The following is a 19,959-nucleotide window of genomic DNA, read 5'->3' as shown; positions in this document are numbered from 1 at the left end:
GGGCTAATTTGTATAAATAGAAATAGTACCTACATGATAAAATAAGTAACATAATTAAGTTTTCTCAATCGTGCAATTCATGGTAAAGAACTGAACAACATAAGCCTCCATTAACCTGAATCATTAAGTCTGTAATTTATATTCTTCAGAATGTTTGAGGATGTAAAGGAAAGAGTTTCCGGTCAATATGAGACAAAATGTCCCATCTAATTCTTTTATGATTTGCATTGTGACTGTGAACTGGACCAGGTGTATAAATAACCCAAAATCTAAATTTTTCCTTATCTCTAACAAGACTTGGCAATAAAATTAAGTAATTTAGATGGTAATTGTACTCTGAAACAAGCCATAAAGGCTGGGATCTCCTTGTTGTGACAGTTTGCTCTCTTGTATAGATGAGTCAGTTTATAACCACCTTACACAAATTATATCAGGCAATATTTATCAAAACCTATTGGCAGGCAATTTAGATGTACCATGATCTGTTACAAATATGACCCTGATGACATACACATGTAGCTGCATTACAGCACATCAGCACGATAGTGGATATATGGTGCCGTCTAACTGAATGGTATTGCTTGGTACATTTTATTTTTCTTTCATCCAAGGGATTTTTCATGTCAGGACTCATAAGAAAAAGTTGAACATACTGGGTAGACCCTAGTTTTCTGGCACAATATGCAACATATGATCTAGGTCTACTATATCCTTGTTATAGATAAGCAAACACAATGCATGTTACTGTCTCACTCATCCTGTCCCATGTGGGGAGTAATACAAAATTGTGTACTCATTCGTAAGTAAAGTCAAATGGGAAAACAACAAAGATCCTGATCTGCCGTAGCATAATGAACATGCAGATCAAGGTATATATTGTTTGTTCTACTGATTGCACTTAACAACCTGCGCAGACCCAGATCTGCCAAGCATTATGTGGCAGTATATCTAGGTCTATACAGTTTGCAGTAGGACTTGTCTTATAAGTGAGTATATATTATATCACATTTTTCCATTCAAATATTCACTGAATGATTTGGGACTGAAATCTGAACATTTGTTGATAAATCTGCATTAATATTACATATCAGATGAGTGCATGTGTGAGTTGGATTTTTAACTTAGCTTTAGCTTTAACAATTTTTCAGTCATATCACTACGATGTCTGCAGTGTGAAAAATTATAGTGATGTCAAGCACTGGGGCATCATGCTGCAGACATGTAGCATGATGTCCCACCCAGTCACATTATCCTGACACCAGGCCGACCAGTCCCAACACTGACCTCTTAATGCTGAGCGCCAAGCGAAGCAACTTTTAGTACCATTTTTATAGGTCTTTGGTACGACTTGGCTGGGGATTGAAACCCATGACCTCCCGCATCCAATACGGGCACTCTAACCACTAGGCCACCGGAGCAGTACCATTTCAGATGAAGGGCAATGACTGAGATTGGGTAGGGTATATTTCCGGTAAGGCAAAACCCAGTCGGGTACCCATCTCGTGATTCCTAATATAGTGTAATCTTCATATCTGATAAGAGTGCTGACAATGACATTACATTATATACAGATCTGGGTCTACAATATACAATCAACTTTTCATACCTGATGAATAATGATGACCCTGATCTGCATGTGTATGATACAATGACAAATATGGTCAACTTACATACCAGGCTTGACCATGCACAGTCAATTATGAATGCAAATATTTGATTCCAATTCTTGAATATGTGAGCAAAACTACAAAAGAAACCCATTACACAGCCCTGTAAACTACACATATAAAACCTGAACATGGATGCCCTTTAGATGACAGTTCATGTTACCCAGAATGGACATCTCTGTGCTTTCCACTTAATTACTGATTCACTGTTTCACAAGTCAAACCTCTAAAACCAAATATTCACTCTGGTTCCATCCCCCTATATCACAACCCCACTCTCCACCCAGGGGCCATTGGCATTGGTGGCCAAGAGGTCTAATGTGCTTGCTTTAACAGTTCACTGACATCTCACCTCTGTCCTCGTGGGTTCGAGTCCCAAGCTCAACCAACATAGATATGTGAGAAAGCTTGCCACTAGCTTCCCCTGGGTCAGTAGTTATTCTTGGGTTCTTCCTCCAACAGATATACTAGCTGCCATGTATAGCATACAACGTGCTGAAAATGGCATTAAGCACATAACAACAACTACACTTCCCGCCCCGTTGGATAAAATTTTATGCCCTGTGATGAAAATCTAGAAGTCCTCAAATTATCTAAATGTATAAATTACCTTTACACCAACCAATCCTAAACTGAGGCAAGAAATGGCTTACTATGACCAGGGGCTTGGTTTGATTCCTTTCATGCAACAAAATTATTCCAACTCCCAAAATCCTAAACTACAACCAAAAAACAAACAAAAATCCAGGTTACATGTAGACGTAAGGAATGAATGGAGAATATATGCAAGAAAAAAAATCTGTATTTACTAACAATATCATTGAATAGTCTTATGAAACAATGTCATGTTGCCACATTGCATACCATATTCACAGCAGCATCAGTTGATAAACACTGTAACAGCTCCATTCCAATACACAATCAATATAGCTGACTCATGACTTGTCAAAGACCTTATGAAACAAGGGAATTGATATAAATTTGACAACTGAGGAAATACCGGTACTTGAGTTTCGAAAACAGCTAAAACAATGCAGATATTTTCTGTCTTGAACTGAAATATTCAGCGATGACAATGGCTGCAGAGAAATACAGGACTCCTCACATAATTGTCATGTATCAACCATTTTCATTCTGAGAAAAGGTTATGCAACTTCTATTACCCCAAAAAAGTTGCAATTATTTTAAGGCAATTTTTCACTACAAAGAAAAATAACTAATATCTGCTGTGATCTAACAGTGGTTAGTGTGCCTGAATTGGGACCTATTAACAGACCAGTGTCGAGGTCAACTAAGGTGGTGTGTCCTTGGGCATTGCATATTAAACCAATGTTGCCATGACACTAATACTGTACTTGCATTGCTGTGTTGTAAAACACCAAACTGGATCAAATTCTCCCACAAAAATAAGAAAGACACACCTTTACTGTATGCACAATACTGTGTTGTTATCTACAGTTGAATTCTTCAAACTTGTACCGTCAAGCGACAGGTACTGATTAGGGCAACAATTAAACGCTAACATACTGAAACACAACTGCCACATTGCTTTTAGTTTTTATCCCCATAGATTTTCTGATTTTTGTAAAATTCCAGTCAAAGAAACTAATTTTCATGAATTTAAAGGACTACATAGTGGATGTTAAAATATTTTCTCCCTAAACACAAGTTAACAATGATATTCTGTTGGTAAATAAAAAATCACTCTTGTAATTACAAGTACCTTGACTGAATGTAAAATAAATCCATCACAGTACTTTTCTCTGACCAAATGAAAGAATGAATAGTAAAATTTGTCATTCTCACAAATGTAAAAAGAAAACAACAACCTAGTCATGTCTTGTATGAAATTCTTTTACTTTAGGTATCAATTTTCATGATCACTAATCTCACATAATCAGTCTGTGCTTTATGGTTTGCAAGCATCAAAAGAGGCCAGTGAACTCTATAGACATCTTATGACCTTGAAAAATCTTATTAGTCTTTCAATTATTTATTTCAAGAGAGTCCCCATTTACTATTTCTTACTGCTACTTGTATATACATGATGAAAATACTGACAATTCAGCCAGATGCAATGCCTGGACATGCACACTTGAAATGGTGTTTCTGTAAAAGGTAGTTTAAAGAACATTTTAGACAGCAACATCTGTATATATAAACCTGAAGAGTAGTGTTGTGTAATGTGTACTACAACAAATTCTCAAAAACGTCTTATTTTTCTTATGACGCCACATCTGAAGCAAAAATCAAACCATACATCAAACACTGAATTAACAGAAAATCTTAAGCAGTAGAGATGTGAAAATAAACTTTGACTGAAGTGGGTAGTCCCCACATCATATAAAGCAACATGAACATCTGCCACAGAAAAGGGATATGTGTGTTATTCCATGCGTCCAGAAAATAAGTAAGTAAATCCGAGTGTCATTATTGTTGTAGCAGGGTTTAACGCCATTTTTCAGCATAAGATAAGCTATACATGGCAGCCAGTATAAATGGTGGAGGAAAAACCCTAGAAAGAACCACCGACCCACAAGAAGCTACTGGCAAGCTTTATCACATACCCACATTGGCCAAACCTGAGACTTGAACCCATGCAGACAGAGATGAGACGACATGGTGAGCGCTTTAGACCACTCAGCCACTCGGGGTACCTATCCAACTGTCAAAAGACCATACCCAAGCAAATTAGTACCCTGGCCGAATCTAAATACAGATGATACAAAATGGTATAGAATATCCAGCTAGTGCAAAAACTTGTACAGTCACAAAAGGTTGCATTGGGCAACTCAATGAATAGTACAGAATTATACAGAATAAGTGGTTTTATCATTATATACTGTGAGGTGGCATTCAGGAAGATGTACCCGTTATTGCAAGGTGTGCAGATGCCAATCAAATGTCGAAACTAGACTGAGATAAGAAAGAGCTTAATCATAACAATAAAGAAAATAAGAAAGAGAAATCTTGTGAAAATGAATATTAATGGCTGAAATTATTCAAAAAAGAACTGATGTTGTGATCACTTTCTGCATTGAGTATTCAAAGAAATATGAGATGCATGGGTCAGTAAAATTTATGCACAATCAGTAAAATCATTATGGTGATCCTGTGAATGGGTAAAAAAAACATTAACTTCAAGCTCTGGGCATAGAACACAAATTAACCTATTCAACCTTTTCACATACAGTTCTATTTCATCCCATAACTTGCAAATTTTGATCCAAAAATCAATAATAAAAAACATGAAAAATGTAGCATGTAGAATTAGACACAAACCATGGCATGAATGGACAGGTCAGCAAATATGATAACACAATGATTGTGTACTGTTGCAAATAAGAAGGGATTAACACTCTACTGGCATAAAACACTTTTCAGAATTTACATTATGCTGATTTCTTGTGTCCTATTCTTAGTAAATGCTGATTTTTGAAGTCATATTCTTCAAAATACCGAGTGACAAAAATATTGCCACATAAATACAGTCAGTAAGATTGATTATAGCTCCCAATTTTATGCCCACTAAAGGACTCCCACTGAAGGTCCTGTTCTTCCAGCATCACAAGTGTACAGAAATCACTGAATGAAGCAAGTAACACTTTATCATCCTACCAGTTTAACTATGGGGCAAGAAGTAGAAGTATATGCACTGCATTTATGCCACCTGTAAGACTTGTGTGAAATTAATCAAGCCATTACAACCAGAAGTGTTGGTGTCTATTCACTGGCTCAAGAACTCTTAATCATGCCTTTTATCGTGGACTGATTTGGTTTTTTGGGGTTTAACAGTTTTCAGCAGCCAGTATATTTGGTGGAGGGGGAACCCTGAAAAGAACTGCTGACCCACGGGAAGCTTTGTGCAAACTTTCTCACATTGACTGTTTTGTTATGTAAATCTAATTAAAATCAGATCTTCATTGTCCAATGTGAAGATCTGACAGCAAATGCTTAGGGGTCATGTTCTGGTGATATATGTTATTACCATAATTGCTAATTTTATCAGCCAATCAGATCAAGCCTTATATCTTCACTTTTGGGAGACTGAAAAGTATAAATGAAGAGCATCAGTGTGTGCCTATCGATCTGATTCACTTTCAAATTTCTGAAAGCTGCATTTCCATTGGCTATCTCAAAGGTCACTACAACATGAACTCTAAGTGGTCATTGTCAGATCTTCACTCAGGATAGTGGAAATCTGATTTTAATAAGAATGGTTGTTATTAATACCTATAAGTGTTTTTCAGTTTTGTCCATGATTGTAGATTGTAATGATCATTTGTAAACAACATATTACAAAGCTAATATTTGTCCATGATTGTAAATTATTAATTTAACTTAATGATCACTTGTAAGCAGCATGTTCACCTGGATTTGAGTTCAGGACACTGGTTTTCCCCTTGGATAAAATCATGGTCTACTTGATGTTTGTCAGATTATTTTCTAAACTTTAAATAAACAGACCTGACCTTGTTTATGAATTTGATGGATATTCCACTGGAAATGACCCAGGTCCAGGGCATTATGTTGTCGTAAGTTAGGTGTGAGTCTGTATACGGAAACAGAAGTAAATAATTATTCATTCCTATCTTAATATCAGTCTTTTTAGTTGTGTTCAGTTACAGAGGTCTTGGAAATGCTTAATCACGCATATTTGGCTGCAATTTTTTATCTGTGAAGCAGGTAATTACTTAGGTGGGAGTCCTCCATACACATGTAATTGGTGGGCGGCAAAATTCAAAGACTCGCCAGTCTTGCTTCAGCCACCTGCTGCATGGAAAAATGTGTTGATCAGTTAGCTGTGCTGATATTTATACAATGATAGAATTCAGTGGCTGAAAGATCCTCTGATATACATGTTGCCATTATAAGAGTACATCAAAAGAACATGATGCAATAGCTGGGTGGCAAGTTCAATGACTCTGACTGGCTGCTTGGTGGGGAAATGTGCTGATATATACATTGATTGAATTCAGAGGCAGAAAGACCCAGAATGTGGTCATTTATAAGAGTACATCAAATAAACAACTTCAGCTTTCATTATTGTGTTCATTTCTGAGTTCAGCTGAATAAGTAGTACACGTGACCTTGAAAGCAAGACATGTTAAGACTTAGACACAATGCCATATGCAAATTTGAGCAAGTATTATTAGGTTAATAGGCAAATTGATGAAGATTATAATGAGATTCAGAAGAGTGCTAAAGTTGCTAGAACTGAGATTTCGGACGAGACAGCAGCCAAGTATAAGAAAATGTGTGATGCCTGGCTTAGTGTTTGAAATAAGACCTTTCCTTGCATTGACAAAACTGGGTCTAACTCTGTTGGACAAACAAGAGCTATATGTCAGTTTTATAAAAGAATGTGGAAATTAAACTCCATAGCAACCAATAGTTCTTCTGATCTGCAAAGTTCCAGATTTTCTGGGAAGGGACTGCAACATTTGATGGAGGGACTCCTATGTTTACCAAAATGGGAGTCCTGGACTGCTTGTTTTTAAATCCTTGCAAGATATCCGAGTTATAATTTGAGAGGAATCATTTATTTCAATTATTCATTGGAATTACAAAGTTTTCATTGACTGTTTGGACCAAAACACTACTTTGAGATTCTTGTGAACTCATTCAACGACATTCTGAATTATATCATTATGATACATCAAGACTATTGGCACATCAACACATTCAAAGTTATTGGTACATCAGAACACTATTATTTTGGACTTGTGATAGAATTTTTACAGCAAGTTCATTTCAAATTTTTTTCTCTGTATTCTAGGGAAAATTAATTATTTGTTGAATTGACCAAACTTGTTGGTTTTGCTTTTTTATGTTACTCGGTTACAAACAGTACAGCTGTAACAATGCCAAGACTCAAATGCATGTGAACAGAGCAGAAATTTGTTAATGATCTGAAAAGGTGAGTACTTCAGGTCACTCTGCCACCTGTCCCACACCCCATGACAATGCAAAAAGAATAGCCTCAAAAGGAAACCAGGATTTCTCAAAGAAACTACTTGATATGTCCAATACCAAAGTCCCTTCCATGCATCTACAATACCACAATATCATCCAGTAACCTGATAGGGCAAATAAATATACCAGTGCACCTTTCAAGTCATGGTAAATATGCAGCACTGGCGAAATTCAATCTTTCCATTTGGTTAGTTAATAATAATAATAATAATAATAAAGACTTTATTTATAGAAGGTAACTCAATTAAATACAGATCTAATCTACCTTGATGCCTTCTATCTGTTGTGTACAATAATATACTGTACATACAACATGATGTGAAAAATCAGACTTGACACTAAATAATTAAGTGATTTTGAAAATCAAAATATCAAGCCTGGTTTTTATCACTAGAACTGTTCAATTGTCTTAAGACTGTATCCATTTGAGACATCGATTATGAAAAGAAGAAACAGTAGGAGACTGCCTTATGTCCCTGGGAATGTTGTTCCATACCAGTGGACCAGTATATTGAACATTTTTTTTAAAACAATTCTTTCTTTGGTCTTGGTATAATGTAATTTTTACTTTTAACAGACCTTAAATTTGGAGTACCATCAGCATCTCTTTGAGGAAAGATATTGCTTAGATAGACAGGATTGGCTTTTCTGGTTACTTTATACATCAGTTTGGCCTTTCTAAGAATTATTCTTTCATGTATCTCTAAATATGGTATATATGATAAAATAGGAGTGTTCCAAACAACATAAAAGGATTTCAAGCACTGTACTTATTGGTGCTGTTTACAGCAGGGTATAGGAACTTTTATCATTGAGAAATTTCAACTCTACATGCAAATAAAACAAATTAATAGGTATAGAAAATAAAATTATTCCAGTTATACCATATACATAAAAGTCCTTGTCATCGTCTAATTTCTGAAATGCTGATGACAGCTGTACACTGTATGAGAAATGCTATCTTAATGATAAAAACAAGGTATTGGAAGCATGAACTCTCACTACAGACAGCTATGAATCAATATCATCTTATTTTATACATTAATCAATTTAACCATACATGTTAACAAAAATTCAATCCCTCTTCTCAATTCTGCACATCCATATATTATCAACTAGATCTGTTAAAGCGGAATTATCAAGTTTCAGAACAAATTGTGTATTTTATCTTTCATATGTCTGGATAAGGACTGTTTAAACCAACAAGCACAATTATGTTGCTGAAAGATGGGATAGCTGAATGAATAAGGCCAATACTTTTGCCTTTTGAACGAATCATTTGTCTATTTAATAAACAATGAGCTATGGTACCTGACACAGTGCTCAACAAACATATTTTTCAGACACAGACCCAGGGCTGGTGAATTAAAAATAAAATCACAAGCCCTGACTCCAATTCCATTTGTTCAAAAGCACCCAATAATTTTTTTTTTACTGTCATGGATTGCTATAATTGCATTACTTTAGACATGAAAAGGAATAAATAAAATCATATATTAAATTAAAGTGCATGTTCAAACATACACGTAAATATTAATAATTAACTAGTTTCACAAGAACTTGAAAATAAAATTTCGCAATTCATCAGTGCAGGAAAATTTTGATTTCTTTCAACAAGCCTGATAGTAGTACTAATATTAGTACCCCTACTCCCACCTCTCAACCACAACAAATCAAGCTGAGGCTACAACATCATAGCTAGCTTGATGGGTACTTCATTTAGAATACAAAAGGGCCTGATCTAAAATTCGAGGGGCCTAAACTATTGGATTCACTGAGCACTGTGACATCACAGTTGACTCAAGAATAAAGACCATTATATATCCTACTCTAATTGGTCATTACACACAAGTCTAACTAAGGTTGACATGGCAAAATGATGACAACAACTGACTACTGTTACAACAACTGATTATTGTTAGCTCTGGATCTCGATATCTTTCTTACATTTGTTGCATGACATCGCTGAGAAAGACCCCATCATATATATCCCTATATTGTAAAGCTGGTGCCCCTTCCTGTCGGAATGAATCAATCTGAAAATATATAGAAGATACAAACTCAACATAAATCAAACACTGACCAAAAAAAGTCCAGTATTATAGCAAGTCTGTAAGGACATTACAAAAGTCCAAAACCAATAAAAAAGTTTTCAAATGTTTACTTAAGCCTACAGCTTTTATAATGTTGGGAATATTTTCCGAACTTATCACTAAATACAACTGACAGTGAAGAAACAAAAAATTAACGTTTTATTTTAAAAATTAATTAATGACTACGAGGAGATTAGTTTCTTGTATCAATTTTCTGGGAGACAGTGACAGAAAACGAGCAAGAATGAAGTCTAACTGAAACGAACATGAACCATTCTCTGAAACCTTGCATAACCCAACACAGACATTTTAAAAACCTTTACAATAGTAAATAAATGATTCAATAAGAAATAAACACTCTCTCGTGAACAACGAAGCTAACTCATTCTATGAGCGTTTCTAAACTTCGCATGTCGGTCACCATTTAACACAACCACTGCACGTTGCATCGCATGAGTCTTGTCATTATGAATAAATATGGGCTACAAAGTGTTATAGACTTACCCAAATAAACAAAGGACTTTCCATAAAATTTGGCTCGTTGTCAGCCATGTCCACTCCACTATTAAAATCCAAACTGAATACAGAATTAATTTTGAAGTTACAAATTCCCACAAGCACTTAAAATTTGCAAGGCCCAATGTTATTCAAGAACTGCATGCACCTGAAATGCCCTGAACGCGGGTCATTTAAGCCCTCTACTCCTGTACTTCACGTTGTCATCTTCCTCCTTTACAAACCATCAGTCCAGTTATTGAATCACATTCAGGAAACCGTTTTAAGTTTTGCATTCCATTCTCATATTCCATTCCACAAAGAATTGATTATCACCATTCTCGACAAGTTCACTCAGGTGTAAACTTTGACTTGCAACAATGGGACACCTTTTGACCTCCGATATTACTACGCAAGTGGTCTCTGTAATTGGGAAGCCGTTTCTTAATATTATATTATATAAATCCGATATTTTTTAGTAAAAAAGTTAAACGTCCTCTTAGGATGCAATATACAATTGGAAACCACGTACAATATATGTATTGCTTGTATTATATAAATAGAGAACTATTTTCTAAATCAGGTGCGCTTTGAGTGAAACATTTGTAGCGCCCTCTGAAGGTGGATACCAACGACGCTAAGAGAAAATAACCCTCACATGCGTCAAACTTTTACCACCAAAACGAGTAGCATCACCGTTGTCATCACTATTGATTGTAGGTACTTGATGGCTCGTTATGTGTGGGTTTCTCCAACATTAAAATACCTTTTTTTTTCATTAAGAAAATATTGTTCTTATCTTGCAAAACAAACTCGAGTGTATTACTCAACCTATTATTTCTCCAATGTGTCAAAATTGTGTTTTATACTCTGTTGAATTGTACACGGCCTATTTCCTCATAATACGACACACCGCAATCTTAGGCATCTTTGGTTTATTTTTTTTACTTTATATATACTGTGTGTTTTAAAATTCTGAGTTAAATGCGACATTATGTATAGAAACTTGTTTAAAAACGTGGTCTAATTTTAGAAATGTGTTCATCTCTAATGAAATACCCAAATAAACCACGTTGAATCTTTATAAACTGAAACTTAAAAAGCTAACAAATTTTTTTTTACATAGAACTGTTAACAGCCTCGTTTTTATGAGGCAATGCCTATACTAGGTTAATTCATGTACTTCACGGCAATTATTTATTTTTATTTTTATTTTTACTGAAGATCACAGTAATTACAAGATTATATGGTATGGTATTGGTATGGTATCGTACAGTACAGTATATAGTATTTAATTACATGTTTAAATCCGAGTCCAAGTGTTGTGCGAATCAATTAATTAATTCTGCCAGGCAATGGGTACGATATTAATATTCTGTAACCTCCATTATTAGTTAGCTACTAAAAAGTTCATCATCATCATGTGAGGAATCAAAGCATTTACATAAAAATACATTTTAAACTTAATGCAAATAGTCATCTTTTAATAAAGTGTGTGAAGATCTTCTGTGTAAATCAATCCTTGTCCTATAAAATAAAACTAACAGCATTACTTGCAGTATGATTATGCAGTTAGTGATAAATGCATTGAAATCTTATATGTAGATGAATTGATACACCACATCAACATCTTGAAAAAATAAATTTCACAGAATATGAGTTATTTTGCACTTTACTCAAAAACATTAAAAGCATAAAAAAGAAATTAATAATGGATCTTCTCCCTTTCATGGATCACGACATTTCAAAATACATTCGCTAGTAATGATGTAGGTATCACAAAGTGCATCTCCTTTATAATTTCCTCAGCCGGATCTTACATACAAGTTCTGTTTGATAAGCAAAATTTGGATAAGATGGCAATTCAGAAACCATAATTCATCTAAATGATGGTGAGGAATCCTGGAAATCCAGTTAATTCAATGTATCATTAATATAACACTAAGGAAAAGAAAATAAATTACATGCCAAAATAACTTACACTGACATAAATATTCTGTAGTCAAGTTTTGCTACACAAGTCATAAGAGTTCAGAAAACAGCAATCTGGGCACATAATTCATCAAAATCATGGTGTGGAACAAATTAAAACAAAACTCGCTGATGATCTGGTCAATATAAAGCTGCATGCATATCAAATCTAACAATGCTTAGAAGCAGAAACCAAAGCCAGGAGAATGGGCAATAGGATCCATTAACTCATGTCATAGAATTCTGAAAACCAAACTCACTTATGGTCTCATCAACCTAAGTCTGTTTAAAAACAAATTTCGGTGAAGTTATGTTGCAGAAACAAAAACTTCACAACGAACAACCAGAGATCTGTGGCTCTTCTTAGCAAAATGAAACAAGGTAAATTAAGTTTAATGGACAATGTTGAAACCAAATTACATCAGCATATGCTGAATGGTCTTGAGCTTTGCATGTTACAAGCATCATCACGTGAAGCTGACGAGACAAGACTCATAAAGACACATCTAGATCAGTGAGTTAATGTACACACTGAATTTCATCATATGTCAAATGTTTCCTGTGCTATGTTGGTTATAATGATCTTTTTATACTGTAATATCCCTTTCAAAACTGGACCTAAAAAGACGAAAACATTTAAAAGGCAAATCTACGTCTAATAGACATATCCAACTTGCATCCAATCTTTGTGTTACAGAGCTATGCTAGTTACAACAACAAACATATTTGTGAAGATATTAAGTTTATTATCAAGGGCTATAACACTATGTCAAACAGTTAACAAAGCAAAGCCCCCAAAAAGCACATCTGGGTCTGTAAGACAATGTTTGCGCCAACCATATTGCATCGTGCTATGTTGAATGGTTCCTGATATATGGTGGTCACAAGGTTTAGCAATAACGGAAATATATTCATGTAACAATACCAATAGCTGTATCAGAAAGATGAGTGTGTGTGTGTGATTTGTATTTTTATAGTAGCTTTAAGAATTTTGCAGTCATATCGCTACAACGTCTACAGTGTGATAGTTTATAGTGATGTCTAGCACTGAGGCAGCATGCCGCAGACATGTAGCATGATGTCCCACCCAGTCACACAACCTCATGCATCCAAAGCGGACGCTCTAACCACAAGGCCACCGGAGTGGTGTCAGAAAGATGAAACATTTTAAAGACACTCAAGTGCATAAGAACTCTTTCACTAAGCGATGTTGAATTTATCACTTAGTTATATGAACAAACCCACTAAATTTCTATGTAGAAATATGTGGCATACATGAACAATATATCAACCAACTTGGCAGATACAAGCATACAAGAAAACTATGTTCACACATACCACAAAAAAGACTGCAATTTCTAAAATTTATTTTGGTTTACTAATTTCAACAGAAATTTTCATTTGAAATCAGTACCATACTAACAGTGGTGCTGAAGATGCAGTTGCCTCGGGTGCCAGAGGACTTGGGGCTCCAAAACCCCACTGGGCCATTATTGTCGCCCCAGGCGACACTTACCATTAGTATGCCACTGTTTGAAATCTATATTTGTCACAAATGACCAAATTTCACAAGTTCCAGGGGTGGGGTGGGGTTTCACCTATTTAGTGATTATGGCAGAGATTGGTAAATGACTTTAAAATAGGTATTTCTCTGCAAGATTTTAGAGTATTGCAAGAGTTACTTCCCTAAACATCTATAACCTCAAAAGACGTGGGACCATTAGAAGTTTAGAGGATGGCACAAACATAGGAACGGTTATATTTGTTTATTATGTAAAGTGGGGACTTAATAACATCAGATTTTTAGCAAGGTCTCATATTTACAGAAACTGTGCCCTTTGTATTTTTATTTTATACTGTGCGTTCATTGGTAATCTGTGCAGCTAATTTTGTACTATTTCAGTACACAGTACAGGTGTGATTTGCCTTATTTCCATTTAATAGTACTGTATTATTATTTTGTCCTTTCTTTTCATACCACTTGACATTAAATACCTGAAAGAAGTCATACAGAAAAGCCATAAATGAGAGAACCATAGCCTTATGGTTCCATTTCTGCCAGTGTCACACACTGTCTAAATTTACTTTGTGCTACTTCATATAGACATTGTTGCTCATGCAGCGTCAATATTAACAAAAGGTCTTCTTTTAGAAAGAAAAAAAATGTCAATTGTAATTTTGACAAGGTATCCATTTAGTGTCCTGAAGGTTCAACAGTTATTCACTTCTGTGTGGACTAAATATTTGTTCAGCTTCTTCTCCAATTATTCAACGATCAGAAACCAATCATTTAACAAAACAAAAATCCGAGATTGTTCGAGTTTGACATTTCAGCAATACGTTAACATTAGGCATATTAAAGGAAAAGTCTATTGCACATGCATTTTCATATAGAATAACTACATTGCTTTATTTATATTTTATGTCATTCACATCTTTCTATGCAATTACTATATATCATATACATGTTCGACTAATATGTATTAGAAAGCTTTATTGTATCTTTATCTACATGAGGTGAGGTGTTAAGTGTTTTTATATTGTTAGATCTGTATCCATAATTGCAATGTAGGTTGTAGTTTAAGCGATCAGTTTTAAACAAAAGTTTTGATAGCTAACGTATGTCCATGGCAGTGGGCTCTACTCAAAAATATTTGCAAACGTGTTGAAGTGGTCTTTTTGACCTTTAATTGTCTTGAGGGTTTTTAAAAGGCTTTGATAATCAAAATTATTCATTCCCATTGTAATATCAATCTTTGTGGAATCACCTTTAGTCCTTTTCAGAATTTTTTCAAGTGCTCATCAACATTTTGGACTTCAACACATTATGAACTAATTCAACTTAGATGTTATTCTTTTGATAAACTAAGACTATTGGTATACCACAACATTTAATTTCGACCACACATCGTTTGAACTAGTCCAAACCACACTCTCACTGGAGCAAAGGTCAGTCTATTTTGTCTGCCTATACCGCCATCCTCCTAGCAAAAAAAACAAGCTGACTTAATCTCTTTTTGGAGCAGTTTCCGAATCTCCTGGAGTATGGAAATTCGATAGGTGGCAACCTGATTATTCTTGGAGATTTCAATTTCACTTTGACTGTTTCGGAAACCCAAACACATAAAAACTCCTATATTCCATTAATGTTTTCAACCTCAAACAGTCAGTTAACCAACCCACCCATAAACATGGTCACATTTTAGACTGGATTCTTCATAGACCTGATGATAACATTATACGGTCCCCCCTGGTATCCCATGAACTTACAACAGACAACCTCTGCATTATATGCCATCTTGACGTATCAGTCCCTAACCCTCCACCTTTATCTGCTACTAAGAGAAACCTCCGTTATGATAAATAGAACCAAACTAATGCACGACATCTAAGCAAACCTAACAACTTGATTACCTACAACAGCAGAACAACTCGATAACTGCCTACGTTCATTGCTCGACAAACATGCCCCAGCTACCAAATGCAGAGTATCAATTCAAGTGTTCATGGTATAGCAGTGTTAGGGACCAGCTTCGCACTGCTAAAAGAGACCGCCATAAAGCTGAAAGGCTTTGGTTTTCCACCACTCACTATTCATAAGCAAATCTATGAAGCCACTAAGAAAAATGTCAAATATAGTCCATGCAGCGAAATCAGCTCACTACACTACTAAGATCATGGAAAGTTCCAGCTGCGAAGAGCTCCTCGAGATTACTAACAAGCTAATGTCAAGGAACTAATGTACAACACTTCCAGCTAACTTATCTCCAGTCGACCTTCTGGACAAATTTGCAGATTTCTTCCGTGACAAAGTACAAACCATTAGAGATAAGCTTGACACCACAATTTAAATTGATTCGTCACCATACAGTTGGGATACAGAATTTCAGCGGCAACCATTAGCAGCATTTGAACCTGTCTCTATGGATTTCGTACGTAAAATCCTGATGAAGAGTGCACCAAATTCATGTGAACTTGATCCAATTCCAACATCACTGCTGCTGGAGTACTTAGATCCAGTATTGCCTTCACTAACCGATATTATTAATACCTCTCTCTCATCCGGGGAATTTCCATCATTTTTCAAAACTGCCATTGTAAAGCCTCTGCTGAAGAAACCAACACTAGACCATAACGATTTAAAGAACTACCGCCCAGTTTCTAATCTCCCATTCATATAAAAAATCTTAGAAAAGGTCGTTCTATCCCAGCTTGTATCTCATCCGAATTTAGTCTTTTTAGCAATGTACAATCTGCATATCACCCTTACCACAGTACTGAAACTACTCTTCTAAAAGTAGTTAATAACTTTCTCTCTGCTTTGGATAGCATAAAGATTACAGTCCTCACCCTCCTTGATTTGTCTGCAGCATTTGACACAATAGACCATGATATATTACTTCCTCTCCAGCATGTATTTGGCATTCATGATACAGCCTTACTGTAGTTCAAGTCCTACTTGGTGAACAGGATACAAATTGTGTATGCAAATGGAATACACTCTAACCCAGTTGATCTATGTTGTGGTGTTCCACATGGGTCTGTTCTTGGACATGTTCTCTTCATTCTATACACCAAGCCACTCTCAAGTGTCATAGATCATCATCCAGTGTCTCACCAATTTGTACGCTGATGACACCCAAATATACAAATCTAGCCACCCAACTGAAGTTGATGCTACCATCCAAGGTGTAGAGAGGTGCATTTCTGATGTGAAATCATGGATGACATGTAACAAGCTGCAGATGAATGATGATAAAACTGAGGCCATTCTGATCACAACACAGACTTTCTCAGTCACATCCTTTACCTCAAACAATAAATATCAGTAACACCAACATTAAATTCACACAATCAGTAAGAAACCTAGGTGTTAGTCTGGACAGAACTCTCACACTGCGACAACATGTCATGAACACGTGCAAGGCTGCATATCTTGAGCTGAGACGCATCAGCTCCATTCGCAAATATCTTTCAGTTAATGCCACTAAAACAACTGAGTTTTCATTAGTACTTTCAAGAATGGACTATTGTAACTCAATTCTGTCCGTTTCATCTCAATATCTATTACAGAAATTTCAAAACACAGCTGCTCAGATCATACTTAGAGTACCACAATCAGAGCACACCTCCCTGCTGCTCTGTACCCTACACTGGCTATCCATTCGATCCAGAATCAAACACAAAATTTGTTCTCTGTGCTACGTTTCACTGATGGACTCCAGTCCAATATACCTTTCCGACCTCACCCATGTGTACACACCAGCAGGATACTTACGCTCCTCTTCTGACAATCGTATACTCATTATTCCTACTATGAAAACAAAGCCATATGGACAGCTTTCTTTTACATACCAGGGCCCAGCAATGTGGAAAGAATTGCCCACTGAACTTAGACACAAAGACAGTGATCCCATTCAAGAGTGCTCTTATTTCAACTGCAAGAACAAACCGTTTCCTACCTTAAATATTTTCAGCATGTTTATGTTTTCTATTTTATGGTGTTTGTGTTTCTAATCATTATGTTTTTTATGTTATAGGTGTTGTCTAATGTTGTAAAGCGCTTAGAGCTTTTAAAGATTAGCCACTATACAAAGACCTCTATTATTATTATTATATCAGCATATACAGCACCTGGAATTCATTCAGAACACTCCTATACTTTTGGACTTGTGACAGAACTTTATTATCATTTCATGTACACTACTAAGTTCCTTTTAAATTTTCACTTTGTATCCTTGGGACATCGTTACATTTTTACTAAACTTCTTGGTTTTGCTTTTTCGGTTACTTCAAAACCATCAAGTCATAACACATTTTCACATAAATCGGGAAGGCATTAACAGTGTGATCTCTAAAATGTGGTAAAGCAGAAAAGGCAAACAAATCCTTGTAATTCCTGCAGGTACAAAACTACCATGGCCAGACGGTCATTTCTGTCAGCAACAATGGAAATTATTGACAACATTCAATCCCCTTCTACAAATTAACAAAGAGGCTACAATTTGCGTGGTTAGGAAGCTTTCCCCCCCCCCCCCATGTTGATTCTGCAATATTTAAAAAAATCTCAATTAGCATGTTCCATCACCAGTTATATTTATCAGTGCCAAAGGAGCCATTCTGAACATGTTCCCCTTGTACGATTTACGTACGTTACAAATCATGCAATCGCCATTAGGCTCAAAAGTTATTTGCTGCTTTGCATCTATTTGGATCAAGTTTGCTTTCAGCATCATACAATGAGCAAGCTACAGTTAGTTCCGATTGGTGGTTATCGTTTTACCTTGAAATAACAACAGCCACCAGTCATAACTGAATGCAACACATTTCATGGTTTGACTCAGAAATGTTACCTACAAATTCAACCCAAGCAGACAAGATATGAAGCAAGTGAAAAAAGTTGATAACACGCAACTGTTAATTCTGTGCACAGGTTTCAACAATTCAATGAATACATGCAGAATCCTTAAATAAAAATTAACACCAAGCACATTTCTTGCAATCATTTCTTTACTGTTGTTGGACAACTGCAAATCAATGACAGCCAATCAAAATGATTCCATGCTCAAAGCATAATCAATACTAATGAATTAAACTTTGCACTTGACTGCTTTTTAATACATTCGCAACTCCCTTTTTCAAGGACCTCACCTCAAAATCTTGTTTGAAGCCATATCACTTTCTCCTCAATATGCAGAATGTGACTTTCCCAGTATGTTCCAGGATGATAGTATTACTAATAATATTCTAAATTTTTCCTGCAGTAAGTAATTAAAAACACCTTTTCACTAGAGTTCAAATTCTGACCATGGCCTGAACTCCATTACCTGTTTGCAATTGGCGTCTAAATCTTCATCAAATGAAAAATTCAGAAACTGAAAAGGCATGTAGGTCACTAATTGGAGATCCAAGGTGTATTTAAAAAGTTTTGAACTTTAGTGCATTGAACAGTGAGGTTCGTTATTATTGTACAGTATTACAAGTATATCCCATGGACCACGCTTTCTTATTCTGATATCCAATTATCAAATTGTTTTTTGGTATACTGTTCATATACTACATGGCAGCTTTTTTAATCATCTGCTCTGGAGCAAATCTTTAACAGTGGGATGCAGCCAAAAATTATAACTAAATCAGCACACATGCCAACCCCAACCCACCCCAAGAAAAAGTGTAATCCAAGTGGACAAAAAGAGTAATCTGAGCAGAAAAAGGGTAATCCACATCTAACATAATAAAATTCAATGAGCATATGTACAAAGTTATTTATTTACCCATTCTGCTCTTTTAACATCAATTACTGCTTCAAATTTTCATATAGAGCACTTTGAGCTTTAAAAAACAAGTCTCTCATATTGTATTTCAAAACACTTCGTACCTGCCAAGATTATAAATGGTTTGCACACCAGTGGAGAACCAAGTGCTGGGTTACAAAGCCAAGATCTGAATTCAGTTTTATTTTTGTTAACAATACTGAACAGTCCATCACAGTCAGCATTAGAATGGTAAGGAACCAATATTCCTTTCATAACCCGACAAAGGAGAGGAAATATGCATCTTCCAGTTGTTGGATCTTGTAGCTGGGAAATAAGGTGCCACTGCACATCAACTCTGTGTGCATGAAGTACGTTGTCAGGTAGAAAGCCAACTTGAGACTTCAGGGGTTCTCCTCCTAATTTATTGGCAGCCTTTCCTGCAGCAAGGTGTATCATGTCAGGGACAACCTGATATACACTGATGGAGACATTTTTCAAAAA

The 19,959-nt window shown here is 35.7% G+C and overlaps 1 protein-coding gene across 5 annotated transcripts in view; it reads right to left on the bottom strand.

Moving 5' to 3' along the window:
• LOC149808247 (girdin-like) overlaps window positions 1-10,610 on the bottom strand; it is a 192,340-nt gene extending 181,730 nt beyond the window's left edge. For all 5 annotated transcript variants that reach the window (XM_089975398.1, XM_089975403.1, XM_089975410.1 and 2 more), the window contains exons 1-2: window positions 10,241-10,610; window positions 9,591-9,679 (exon numbers count right to left, since the gene is read on the bottom strand). In XM_089975398.1, the coding sequence (XP_089831524.1) occupies window positions 9,591-9,679; window positions 10,241-10,288 (137 nt within the window). In that variant the 5' untranslated portion in view covers window positions 10,289-10,610. The remainder of the gene's footprint in view (window positions 1-9,590; window positions 9,680-10,240) is intronic.
• Window positions 10,611-19,959: the final 9,349 nt, after the last annotated feature.

This window comes from Sinohyriopsis cumingii, chromosome 1 (assembly GCF_028554795.1).
Source record: "Sinohyriopsis cumingii isolate HCF-2022 chromosome 1, ASM2855479v2, whole genome shotgun sequence".
Lineage (NCBI taxonomy): Eukaryota > Metazoa > Mollusca > Bivalvia > Unionida > Unionidae > Sinohyriopsis > Sinohyriopsis cumingii.
The sequence above is the reverse complement of the archived record's forward strand: the minus strand, read 5'-3'. Positions and strand labels throughout refer to the sequence as shown.